Source organism: Microcaecilia unicolor, chromosome 6 (assembly GCF_901765095.1).
Source record: "Microcaecilia unicolor chromosome 6, aMicUni1.1, whole genome shotgun sequence".
Taxonomy (NCBI): domain Eukaryota; kingdom Metazoa; phylum Chordata; class Amphibia; order Gymnophiona; family Siphonopidae; genus Microcaecilia; species Microcaecilia unicolor.
In genome coordinates this window covers 343656289-343670699 of record NC_044036.1, presented here as the reverse complement: position 1 = coordinate 343670699, position 14411 = coordinate 343656289, and the positions used below count along the sequence as shown (strand labels likewise).

Below are 14411 nucleotides of genomic sequence, written 5' to 3'. Positions count from 1 at the left end.
TAGCTAACTAACTTCTGAATATTTCTCTAGACAACACTTCTTTTACACATTTAGATCGCTGATTATTTGGGGAAGATAATTCAGGTGACGCTTATGGCACTAACAAAGTAAAAGTCTCAGAGATTAGTTGGCAGAGGTAGGTCTTTGGAGTGGAATTTTAAAAAGGACATCCAACTCAGAATACGGCTATCCAAACCTGTACGTCAGATATAGATGTGCATTTCTCATGGATTTTAGAACAGGACCTGCAGACGTACAGCCTGATCTAAAATACATGAGAAATGGATATCCAAGCGCTGGCTACATCCAACATAAATGTGCATTTTACAAACTGAAATGTCCAAACTATGAACGGGGCAAAACAAGGGACATGGAAGACTGTGTGTCCATATGATAAAACGGCCTCACTGATATTCCTGTGGACAAGTAGGCCTAATGGCGAGAGCAGCTGCCTGAGAAGCAGAGTAGAGAGCCAAAGAACACCAGCTCTTTCAAATTTTCTTTTTTGTCAGCTCTTCAGGTATAAAAACAAATACCTACTATGATTTCCCTTACTCCCTCCAATGAACAACAGCTCGATTGGAGTACTTTTCTGTAACCTAGACATGCCAAGTACCAGGTCTAAATACGGATACCCTTCCCCTTCTGCATTCGAAGCTGGACATCCATCCTATGCCAGGGTATATTGAGATTACCTGAATTTCTCGGATGTATTGCTAGTACTTGTCTTAACACTCACACTGTGCCAGAGACAGCCTCCTTCTAGAGTAAATAACCAAAGTATAGATGTTATTATGACCCTGGAAAGAGTAACTGTAGAACAACTCATTAAAAGCTGGCTAGTCAGTAAGCCTTTAAGGTCACAGCCTGTCAGTGCTCCTATGGTGTCCTTAAAGGGGGGGGGGGAGCAAATTTCTGCTTCTTAATTCTTTGCCTTGCAGGTGCTGAAACTTTGCTTGATGGGATGCAGGTACTTAAGATTCTCCTTGCCATTTCTTAGCACCTCTTTTTTTCTTATTATTATCTGTAAGGAGAGTCAATTGAGATATCTTACTGTGTCACTGATGAGTGTGGGAACACCTGTGTGGGCTTTTCTGGTAGCCATTATGACGACATCACCTAAAAGTCTGACTGTTTCCCCTACTTGCCTCCTCCTGAAGAATGAGCTGCAGTTCACTGACATCTATACAGATATACATCTAAACATTATCTACTAAACTGGGACGACAGATGCAAGAACACACTAGACATAATTGCACCTTTGCAAAAAAGAACTACACGTAGACAAAACTCAATACCTTGGTTCAACGAAGAACTGAAATCACTAAAAACACATGTTAGGAGACTTGAACGAGCATGGAAAAAAATAAAAGACAAATATACACTTAATGCATGGAAACAAATGCAAAGAAAATACAAATCTCTCTATATAAAAGACAACACCAACGTTCTATGAAGCCTCCAGCCGGAAGTGTGAAGGGGGCGAGATATCCGGTTTCCCTATGAGTGTCTGCCCCGCCCTCTCTGTAACACAGTCAGTGAAGGAAAACAGCAGAGCACGAAATCAAATCGCTGGCTCTGTAACAGTGAAGGACTCAGAGGGGGGAGGGGAGAGAGGCCAGAGGGCAGGGGCACACACACTCCCACATGCACACAGAAGAAAACATTGCTAGCCCCCGTTTCATTTGCATCAGAAACGGGGCTTTTTTACTAGTACTCAATAAGACAAACCAAAAGAGCATACTACAAAACCAAAATAGGGCCAGACTACAAAGACGCACATAAACTCTACCAAATCGTGAATAAATTAATAGACACTACATCGGTGACCACAACCAGCACAGACACCCCATCAGCAGACAACCTCGCCAAATACTTCAATGAGAAAATTATAAAACTACGATCCACGCTACCACTCAATACCACTGATCACGAAAAATTCATGGATTGCTTGGACCCAACACCCGGTGAATACTCAGCAGACCGAACATGGACTAACTTCGATCAGCTAACCAAAGAAACCATCACTCAAGCAATCAACAAATTCTCCAAAACCCACTCCAAATTGGATATATGTCCCAGCAACCTAATAAGGCATGCCCCCCAACGCTTCATAACAGACCTAACATCACACGTGAACTACATGTTGCAACATGGACTGTTCCCCAAGGATAAAGGAAATATACTTCTTACACCTATATCCAAAGATTTAAAGAAAAAATTAAACAACACAAGCAACTATCGACCAGTAGCATCAATTCCCCTGGCAGTCAAATTAATGGAAAGTATGGTAACCAAACAACTTACCAACTACCTAACCAAATTCAATATATTACATGAATCACAGTCAGGATTTCGATCCAACCACAGCACCGAAACAGTTATAACCACTTTCATAACCAAATTTAAACAATTAATTGCAACTGGAAACAATGTGCTTCTACTACAATTTGACATGTCCAGTGCGTTCCATATGGTCAGCCACCAAATACTCTCGAACATCCTGGACTACTTCGGGACTGGAGGACACATACTTAGATGGTTCGAAGGCTTCCTATCAACAAGAACCTATCAAGTGATATCAAACTCAAAAACATCAACACCATGGAAACCTGAATGTGGAGTACCACAAGGATCACCGCTTTCACCAACTCTTTTTAACTTAATGATGACACCATTAGCCAAATCGCTATCCAATCAAGGACTCAACCCGTACATCTATGCAGACGATGTCACGATATATATCCCGTTCAAACACGATCTAACAGAAATCACAAATGAAATTAAACACAGCCTCCAAATAATGAATTCATGGGCGGATGCATTCCAGCTAAACACAGAAAAAACACAATGTCTTATTCTGTCCTCACAATATAACACAAACAAACCAAGCACCATAAACACCCCAGACTACACCCTCCCGGTCTCAGATAGTCTGAAAATTCTGGGAGTCACAATCGACCGAAATCTAACACTCGAAGACCATACGAAAAATACTGCAAAGAAAATGTTCTACTCAATGTGGAAACTTAAAAGGATCAAACCTTTCTTCCCAAGGGAAATATTCCGTATCCTGGTACAATCGATGGTGTTAAATTATCTGGATTATTGCAATGCCATCTATGCCGGATGCAAAGAACAAGTCATTAAGAAGCTTCAGACAGCCCAAAACACAGCAGCCAGACTCAAATTTGGGAAAGCGAAATACGAAAGCGCCAAACCCCTAAGAGAAAAACTACACTGGCTCCCTTTAAGAGAATGAATTGCGTCCAAAGTTTGCACCCTGGTCCACAAAATCGTACACGGGGAAGCCCCGACCTATATGTCAGACCTCATAGACTTGCCTACTAGGAACGCAAAAAGATCATCACAAACATTCCTCAATCTCCACTAACCCAGTTGCAAAGGACTAAAATATAAATCCACATACGCATCCAGCTTCTCCTACGTATGCACGCAACTATGGAACGCATTACCGAAGGCCATAAAATCAATACATGACCTAACAATCTTCCGTAGACTACTGAAAACGAACCTGTTCAAGAAGGCTTACCATAATGTTCCATCTTAAATACAAAATAAATAGACTTTATACAAACCAGACAAGGCCGAACTCTTGTCACTTGACTGTTCAACTTATGCTACAACTCATTTTATCACTTCGAAACCTCTATACAATGCCATAACGCAATCCTCTGTACCATGCATGTATGAACCTTGATGCAAAATCATTTGTATGCAATACCACAATGTATTCCTCTTTACCATGTATGTATACACCTAAATGTATTATCATTTGAAATTCTGTAACCGGAAATGGCGATCGCCATCACGGCATAATGTAAGCCACATTGAGCCTGCAAATAGGTGGGAAAATGTGGGATACAAATACTACAAATAAATAAATAAATTAATTAATATCTCTATAACGACTTTAGGTTTACCTAGAATTAATATGATCGACGAGATGCTGTTTGAACATAAGGCTCCAGCGTTTGATTAAATTTAAAACTGCTTGTTTAAAAGGACGACAATCGATCTGAAACCAGCCATTGAAGACTTTACTGTTTTCAATCTTGGATACCTCTTCATAGAGATCCTCATATGAATCAATCTGAAGAGAAAAAGAAGATGCTACTATATCAGCACAGACTAAAGAGTTTATGGTTTTATGCAGCTAATTTCTATGTATTTCATGGAGATCAACACACCCGCTGGCCCAGCTAAATTGCCTCCTTTCAATCTAGTTTCCACATCACATATACTTTTACCCATATTTTGGGGGAGTTAGGGAAACAACATGCATACTTGCATATCAACTGTTTAATCCTTGTATATTTTATTTCTTGGGAACTGTTAGGAAAACGGGGGCTGTGATATTTTACAATGATCCTGGTGGGCTCTGTGTAATTTTAGTTTTTTGGCTTTCAAAGGGAAACTGCTTCTAGTTGCCCAACTCCAAGGATGACACTTCCCAACAGGGTTTCTCCACCACTTACACCCTAGTAGGACTTATTCCCCAACTAAGGAACCATTAAAAAATCTCAGCTCAAGCCAAAATAAGGGAAGAGAGTTCATGCATACACTACACCCCCAAGAAGACCGACACGCAGTGCAGGTATAAGCAGGCGAAACCTTGTCAATATCTTTATTTATTATGCACATAAATGGCTGCTCAGTTTTATAAAAGGTCTTTACCATGTGTAAAGCCATCTTTATGCATGGAAAAATGTTTATAAAATTACCTCATGGAGGGTAATTTTATAACGGGGTGTATAAGTCAGAATTCCAAATAGCTTCTACACATGAATGCCTCTGTGTCTGTCTAAAATACCAGCCCAACAGCAGCCAAAGCCACGACTAAACTATGGCCAAAATGATTGAATTATGGGCATAGGTGTGTATTTCATACTTCATGACTCCGCCTATACCTGGGGCATGTACAAGTGCACATCCACTTGGCATATCAGGCGTTTTAGCTGCCTGTACACTCAAATACACGTGAAAGTTCCTTTTTCAAAATTACCCCCAGTCAGCACGGCTTTTGTGTGGGGAAATCTTGCCTGACCAATTTACTTCAATTCTTTGAAGGAGTAAACAAACGTGTGGACAAAGGGGAGCCGGTTGATATTGTGTATCTGGATTTTCAAAAGGCGTTTGACAAGGTACCTCATGAAAGGCTACAGAGGAAATTGGAGGGTCATGGGATAGGAGGAAAAGTCCTATTGTGGATTAAAAACTGGTTGAAGGATAGGAAATAGAGAGTGGGGTTAAATGGGCAGTATTCACAATGGAGAAGGGTAGTTAGTCGGGTTCCTCAGGGGTCTGTGCTAGGACCGCTGCTTTTTAATATATTTATAAATGATTTAGAGATGGGAGTAACTAGCGAGGTAATTAAATTTGCTGATGACACAATGTTATTCAACGTCGTTAACTCGCGACAGGATTGTGAAAAATTACAGAAAGACCTTACAAGACTGGGAGACTGGGCGGCTAAATGGCAGATGACGTTTAATGTGAGCAAGTGCAAGGTGATGCATGTGGGAAAAAAGAACCCAAATTATAGCTACGTCATGCAAGGTTCCACGTTAGGAGTTACGGACCAAGAAAGGGATCTGGGTGTCGTCGTCGATAATACACTGAAACCTTCTACTCAGTGTGCTGCTGCGGCTCGGAAAGCGAATAGAATGTAGGGTATTATTAGGAAAGGTATGGAAAACAGGTGTGAGGATGTTATAATGCCGTTGTATCGCTCCATGGTGCGACCGCACCTTGAGTATTGTGTTCAATTCTGGTCGCCGCATCTCAAGAAAGATATAGTGGAATTGGAAAAGGTGCAGCGGAGGGCGACTAAAATGATAGCGGGGATGGGACGACTTCCCTATGAAGAAAGACTAAGGAGGCTAGGGCTATTCAGCTTGGAGAAGAGACGGCTGAGGGGAGACATGATAGAGGTATATAAAATAATGAGTGGAGTGGAACAGGTGGATGTGAAGCGTCTGTTCACGCTTTCCAAAAATACTAGGACTAGGGGGCATGCGATGAAACTACAGTGTAGTAAATTTAAAACAAATCGGAGAAAATCTTTCTTCACCCAACGCGTAATTAAACCCTGGAATTTGTTACCGGAGAACGTGGTGAAGGCGGTTAGCTTGGCAGAGTTTAAACAGGGGTTAGACGGTTTCCTAAAGGACAAGTCAATAAACCGCTACTAAATGGACTTGGGAAAAATCCACAATTCCAGGAATAACATGTATAGAATGTTTGTACGTTTGGGAAGCTTGCCAGGTGCCCTTGGCCTGGATTGGCCGCTGTCGTGGACAGGATGCTGGGCTCGATGGACCCTTGGTCTTTTCCCAGTATGGCATTACTTATGCACTTATGTAAATCAGTGGTTCCCAAAGCTGGTCCTGGAGGCAACCCAGCCAGTCAGGTTTTCAGGATATCCACAATGAATATTCATAAGAGAGATCTGCATGCAGTGGAAGCAGTGCACGCAAATCTCTCTCATGAATATTTATTATGGCTATCCTGAAAACCTGACTGGCTGGAGTGCCTCCAGGACCAGGTTTTGAAACCACTGCCCTAAGTGACCAGCCAAAGGGAATGGGCTGATGAAGTTTGTACTGACTGGAAAATTCCAAATACAATGGATTAATATAAACCCAAGGAGAACTGGACAAATGCAACATGCTGCTGGTGAAAACCAGGCGACCTGTAGATGTTCGAAAAGAAAGATGCTTTTTTGTTGTGTGGCTCAAATGCATCAATAGAAATTCCTAGACTATGAAGCGCACCTTTCACTTTCAAATTTATCCCCTGAAACAAAATAATTGGGCAGGAGAATTTCTCTCTCTCTCTCTCTCACACACACACAGCATAATAGGTTAACATAAAAACAAATAAACTATTTTTGGGGGATTGGAAGTTTATCTTGCTGAACAGTTTGCTTTAAAAAAGAACATTTCTTTTACTTGTAAGCAGCAGTATTGAACTTTGACCCGAAAATCACCATCAATTCAATATCTCCTCATTGAGGGACCCCTTTAAGCTCAGGGCAGTCACCGTAATAGATGAGCCTTCAGCAGGGTGAATTGACCTTGCATTAAGTCCTGCTTTCCTTTTTATTTAGGATCAATACTTCTAAAAGCATATTATCCTGTCTAATGGTGACTTGGAAGGTGGTGATGGAATCCTAACTACCTCGCAACTGCTCTCCAAAAGGCAGGAGGAAGGTCAGATCACATACCATCTCCTGTTAGAAACCCCAAATTGTTAGCCACTGGCCCATTGGCTCAGCCCCTTTCCTGCTTTTGAACCAATCACTGTTTTCTTTTACCAGCTGTTTAAATTGATCTAGGGTGGGTGGATTGCACGGTAATCCTTCTTCTGCAAGAGACTCCATTTCTTCCATTGAGAATCCATAGCCATAAGTCAGGAACTGCTGCATGAACTCTGCTTGGTCATCTATCCACAAGTAAGAATATTTCTCAAAGGAAGATTGATAGTCCTGTGCTTGTCTCATGACACTGACCACATGAGATATCACATCGTCTCTCATTTCCGACAGCTCTGCCGATTCTTCTAGTTCATTCTGAAATAAACATCAACTCTATGAGGATTACAGGAGATACAGCTCAAAACAAATACACTCCCTCAGCCCTTCTCCTCTTCAAGTATGTTCCTCACTCCCCTTCCAGTTTTTATCCTCAACTGCAGGAGGATAATTTGCCACAATTCTGTAAATGTAGAATGTAGACAAACTGAGGGCCATAACTATTATTATTGTCTAGTGTCCTGATATTAAACACATCTTTAAAAAGTAGTAAATGTCCCATTATCCAGCATGCTAGGGGGATGATAGGTAATGCCATTTAATCAAATATATTTGTTATTTCATAAGCCTCTGTTTCTTGTTCCAGCTCCCCTTTTCCCAGGTAGTACAATAAGAAAGGAAGGACTGATGCTGGAGTTGATAGGGCTATGCTGCTCTTCAATGAAAACCCTTTTTCCAAAACTCTCCTCTAGGAAACAGGAGAGTATGTGGTGACAATGGAGTGGGCAAAGTGGAGCAGAAAAAGTAGAGGTGCTCAGCTGTAACTAGATGGCAGGATAATGCAGTTACACAAGTGGTGACATCATCAGAGATTTTGCTCTCCCACCACTACCTCGAGGTTGGATGTGCATTCGGCTAGGCTGTTCCAGAACTTATTTGGATAGCTGGCTTCAGCTCCATCCAGCCAGAACTTCCTATGCTCCAAGTTGTCATTAAAGCAGAATCCAGCAAAATGGCCGCCCTGAGCTTATTCGTCATTACTTGTGTGGCAAGCACAAAAGATACAGGGGATCTTTTACTAATGATTAGCTACAGTTATCTTCAGCAGGGCCCATAGGAATTAAATGGGACCTGCTGCAGATAACTCAAGCTAACCTTTAGTAAAAGAGGCACCCACTTTGGTTTATTGATTTAAAATCCTCAGCGTACTAAGCAGCTTACAAACATAAGAACAACAGTTAAACATATCAAACACTTTAATGTTTATTTATTATTTTACTCATTCATAAACTGTAAGTCCCTCTGGATGTGGAACAACAAAATAACTTAAATATACAATGCATTGCATATATTAAAAATAAAACATCTTAGAATTATACAAAATCTTTATAGTGAGCAAACTTATTCCTTGAAGAGAATGCTAATGACTTTCTGCCAGTTTCATCATAAAACCAACCTTATAGCTTTGTTTTTGCATGGCCAGTCGAGGTAAAAGTTGAGCTGTTTTATATACATCATTCAGTAAATTCTCTATCAGATCTAGGAATCCATCTGGTGCTCCTACCCCCAGTTGAGGAGAGAACGTCAATTCACCGTTTTCTAGTTGTAGATGTACCTCAAATAATGGTGTTGTACTGATCTAAAACACAATCACATCTTGGCATTACAGACTTATTTAGAGGAAGTTTCATCCCCAGTCTCTGTGGGTTTTGGAGACTAAAAGCAGCGAAGTTTAGCATATGCCAAATAGTAACTATTATGAAAAGGATCTAATCAGAAAATAAGCAGGGCGATCAAGAATTCCGGCATAGCTTAAAACGAGGAAGCTATGAAGACTGATACTATTCGATAGCAAGTATATTCATATATACAAAAATAAAACTCTCTCAAAAAATCAAAGTCACAGGGAGAAGCAAATTTAACTTTTTAAAAGGTTACTCTAGTCTGAAAAGTGTTATGATTTCTTCTGGGTCTTTCTTGAGGGGAAATGGCAACACTGAAGAGATTTACTGTGGGTGGATCTAAGTTAAATAGAAGGTTGCCCTTTGAAGGGTTAACAATTAGGTTTATTTTATTGGAATTTACCTTCCACCTTTTTAGTAGTAGCTTAAGGTGAGTTACATTCAGATATTTTCCTGTCCCTGGAAAAAGTGACCATAAATTTTAAATAGTATTTGGCGTTTCCCCCCTCTGGTGCCAGACAGGCCTACCTGTAGGTGCTTGTTCCTACATTTTGTTCTTCACTCTTATTCTCTTCTTTTCTCCTCATGCTACCAAGAATCGTTCCTTCACAAAGTACCCCAGTTGTTAACAGCTAAATATTTCCCACGCCAGTGGCAGGTTAGTAACTTGATTCGCTGTAGTCCCCCACTTACTGTCTCCTCCTCTACTATTTTAGCCAGCACTCTTTCCGTAGGAAATCACACCTTATCTATGACTATCTATTTACTTCCAACTTATCTTCTTCAATATCTACCGCCAGGTTACTCCATCCTTTTTTCTAACAGACTGACTAAACATGGGGAAGGGCTTACCATAATCTTCTCTAACTCTCTCCCCATCAAGAAATTACATTCCTACAACTTTCTCTACTGCTAGCAGGAATCTTTCCTTCCACTCATTTAGTACTCTTATACTGTCCACCTTCTCTGTGTGCTGCTGAATGGGACCTAATTTACCAGGCGTTGGCTGACGCTATTGTTGAATATGCTAACCTCATTATAATGGGTGACTTCAATATTCACATGGATGAGCTGGATTACCTCAGATCCGTTTGCTTTTTATTACTTCTTTCTGACCTACATCTTCAACAACATGTTAAGGTGCCAACTCATTCTGCAGGCCACAGCCTAGACCTAGTAATTACAGGCCACTCCTCTTTCAGCAACATTTCAAAACTTGTGGTCAGCCCAGTATCTTGGTGAAACCTTTATCTTCTCTCTTTCTATCTAGATATCTCCGTATGCTCCTCTGTTTCTGTGGCGAGATGTCTCCATCATCTCGATCCCACTACGTTACCTTCTTTAGCTTCCTTGTTCCCCACTAATTTCCAGACTCTTGCTTTAAATGACCAACTTTAACACATCCTACACATGCTCATCTTCAAATGTGATACGTATCATTCAATGCAAAAAGTGTGGAGAAGGTGCTATATTAGAGAGACAAACCAGATAGCAAAAGACAAGAATCAATGTACAAAGACATCATATTAAACACCACAATGCCAATCAGGACGTTACCTCTGTGGAACAACACTTTACAAAACCAGAACACTGCATCAATGACTTCATGGTGAGACAATTCAGGACCATAAGACCTCTGAAGTCAAAATGATGGAATATTTTGACACCCACCATTACAAACCATAAAATTATACTGCTTTGTCACCCTCTGATCACTCATCCATTTCTCCCTCTTTCTCACCTAATCCAATTCCTACCCTTTTCCTGTGATACTGTCTCTTATGTTACACTTATATGGTTGTCAACATTTGCTCATTTCTGATCTGGAGAAGGTAATGTTGCCAAAGAAAGCTAATCAAAAAATGTATTAAGTTAGTTCAATAAAAAAGGTATCATGTTTTCTTTTTTTTTATGTTTTCTTTCCATATATTACTATAAGAATTAGCATATGCCAAGACAATAATTCCCAGAACCAAAGGAGGAATGGGCCTCTTAGAAATACTATAATAGGCCTCCAGGCTTACTTAACAGAGTTATCTGATCCAAATACACAACAGGAGTTGAAATACAAAAGATGGCCTTGGGGAAAATCCACTGCTTATTTCGAGGATAAGCAGCTGTTATGGTATGTGCCAAACTAACTCATTTGGAGATACTGTGGTCAGGAAAAAAGAAAGGGCCCCTTTTACAAAGCAGCGATAAGCCCAACGCGGGCTTACTGCTCGCTAAAAAGGAAGTAGCGCTGGGCTATCTCAGCAGCCTGGTGGTGGTTCCCATCCCTAGCGTGCCCTCATATGTGTACCCGGTGGTTACTGCCGGGTTTACTTGGGATCCCTTACTGCCACCTCAATGGCTGCATGGCCATTTAAAAAAAAAAAGAAAGACCTAACTTTTAGCCACTGCCTTGGTGCACATCAAAAACACACACCAATGCCAGCACAGGCCCCCTTTTGCAACAGCTTGGAAAAAGGGGCCGAAAGTGTTCAAATTGGCACAAAAGAAATGTGGTAGCCTTAATGTAACCTTACCATAGTAGTCTCCTGTGAGCAGCATTCATTCGTGAAGCCCACTAAGGTCTCTGTTACAAGAGGCAGCAACACAGGAAGTGGTAGCTAACATTTTGCCCGGAATCAGAACGTTAGTATTGCAGGCCCCTAGATTTTATGCACAATGAACAGCAATGCATGCAAACATAATATCCCCACATTACCCCTATGATATCTAATCATCAATGGAGAAGTGAGAAATTTTGATTACATACATCAGCTGACATATTGTCCAGAAGGAATTGTAAAGAGGTGTCAATAACTTTGGAGAATCCATCTAGAACCAAAGCATCCACATATTCCACATAGGCCTTCCATTTAGGGTTTGCTACGTCAGCCTTCAACAGCTCAGAATTTTCCTGCATAAAGAGAGAAGCATGAAAGTGAAGGAATAGTCAACTTCCACAGCTGTAATATACATCCTGAGGAAAGCAGGTCAACCAATCATGTCCTGCTCTTCCAAAGCTTTCCTCTGGATCATGTCTAGTATTACTAGGACTTATTTCTGTACAAACAGGACAAATAAGTAGTTCCCATGAAGTCACAGAATGCTTTAGTCTAGTCATTATGATAACGAGTACCTAAATTATATACAGAAAAGGGGAGGCAAAATTTGTAATTCACAAATCTTGGAAAACGTTTTGCCACTATATTGTCATTAAGGAACGATCTTGGTTGCACTTATCAAATATTTCAAAAGCACAAGGAATTGCTGCAGCCGTAGAAGCAATTATGGATCTGGTTGGACTATTGTGAGGTTTATCCATGGAGGTTGTTTAAAGCCAAGTTGAAGCTAATGTCTATTTTTTTTATTGCTGTGCACAATCTTTTTTGGAGGAAACTCCTATGTTACTGGGGGTTTTTTTTTGCTCAAATTGTTTATAACCGTTTGAAATTTATTTTTTGTTTCAGTGAGTAATGATCTGGTTAGTACTTAAGAGGTATTACCGGGTTTTTTAGAGAGATAACTTTTTCTGATAATTGAGTTGTTTCTTCCTGCTTCTTTTTTTCTGGTAATCATAGGAACCAGTGATAATAGCCTGTTTTGGAGTTAAGAAGCATTATCTCCCCCTCCCCCTCCCCCCCCCCCCCCCCAGGCAGTTAAGATTTCATTTTTTTAATATTTGATGTGTGACCAAGATCATTCCTTAATGACAATATAGTGGCAAAAAGTTTTCCAAGATTTGTGAATTATGAGCTGAGGGTGGGTTTACGTAATCTGTGAACTGTCCTCATCATGTAAATGAGATTCCTTAGCTAAGAGTTGCTCTAAAAAGAAAAGGGGAGAAGACAACAGATACAACCTACCAACGGGGCAAGTCAATTCTTGTTTTTTAATAAAACACCCAAAATAATAAAAATATGCACCAACCTCCAAATTCTATAAATGATGCTCAAACTTCCATGCACAAATTTGGGTGCACGCCCAGTTTAATTGAATTACAAACCAGTTAGTACCCATAATTGGGCGCTACCAATTACTGGTGCTAATTGGCAACAATTTGAATTTACGCACGTATCTTCTTAGTCAGAATTCTATAAAGATGCGTGTGCACATCTGAAAAGAGGGTGTAACCATAGGCGGGGCACGAGCAGGAAATCCATGGAGGATTTATACCAGGTTTCAGCTGCTGTAAATCTTCACGCTCAGTCTCAGTGCTAAGCAACTATTCTGTAAACGGCGCTTAACTTAGAGAACCGTTTATAAAACAGCGCTCAGCGTTCATTTTTTTCTGTACCCAAGAGAGCTGTACAGAGTTATATTCCCTCAAAGATATGGATCACTGTAATTCTAGCAAGCAAATTATTCAGAAAACAAGCGCTAGACTGATTTTTAAATTGCAGAAATGTGATCGTGCTACTCCTTTGTTCAGGAAACTTCACTGGCTGCCAGTACAGGTATGTTTAGAATTTAGACTGTCATGTTTTATTTTTAAAATGATCTATGGGGCAGCTCCAGTTTATTTAACTCATTTGTTTGTGTTTATTATCATTACCACCATTTCTGTCAAAGCAGATAAAAAGGTTTTGAAAGGAACACCAACCAGATTGAAAAGAACAGATAGTTCAAACATTTCAACTTTAATTTAACAAATTCACCAAGGAAGGAGCATTCTGAGTTGAGCCGGCAGTGAGTACCACTAGGGGTTAATGAAGGCAAGATCAAATTGACTGGAATTGATGGACCTAAGAGCAGGGGTATAAGGAATACTGAGGACTACCAAGGCAGATCACTGCTTGCTCCGTTTTCCTGTCTGCTCTTCTCTTGTTTCAGGCTGCTCAAATTTGAAATAAATGTCCTTTTGCCTGTTAACAATCAATATAAGCAGGTTGATACTCTATCCATCAAGGCTGTCCAAACTAGAATATGAAATGTTTGTCTCTTGACTAAGCTGAAAGGCTCAAACAGTTTAATGGACCCTTTTGTGAAACGGACTTTATAGAAAGATAGGGGTGAATAAGTATCCTATTCGCCAATATTCTGAATATTCTTACAGATTCCTTTGTACTACGCAGATATTGACTGGCTAAAAATCTTTGTCAAGGTACATAGATAAATTATATGTAAAACATTATGCAATCAACAACTGGCTGAAAACTGACCTTCATCTGTCAGATCTTGTTTTCTTTTTCTCCTTTCTACCTTTCATTCCCCTCTCACTCCATCCCGTTGTCCCTCCTCTTCCCCCAAATCCTTCCTGATGCATTTTTCTGCTCCCTGTGTCTGACTTATCTTTTTTCTTTCTTTCTTAATTTCTTTCCCTATTTACCACCTGGCCACAGGTCTAATTGTTAGTGCCACTGAAGGGACTCCTGGCCTTTCCTTTCAGTCATCGCTTCATGCCCTGCAGGGCTGAGCAATGGCACTTTGCCTTGATCCCTTAGTAGATGTAAAACGTCTTTCTG

The 14411-nt window shown here is 40.4% G+C and overlaps 1 protein-coding gene across 2 annotated transcripts in view; it reads right to left on the bottom strand.

Annotated features, from left to right (window-relative positions):
• Positions 1–14411, bottom strand: part of DNAH17 (dynein axonemal heavy chain 17) — a 239744-nt gene that overhangs the window by 164195 nt on the left and 61138 nt on the right. For both annotated transcript variants that reach the window (XM_030208642.1, XM_030208641.1), the window contains 4 exons: positions 11720–11863; positions 8733–8915; positions 7340–7594; positions 3945–4114 (listed from right to left, as the gene is read on the bottom strand). In XM_030208642.1, the coding sequence (XP_030064502.1) occupies positions 3945–4114; positions 7340–7594; positions 8733–8915; positions 11720–11863 (752 nt within the window). The remainder of the gene's footprint in view (positions 1–3944; positions 4115–7339; positions 7595–8732; positions 8916–11719; positions 11864–14411) is intronic.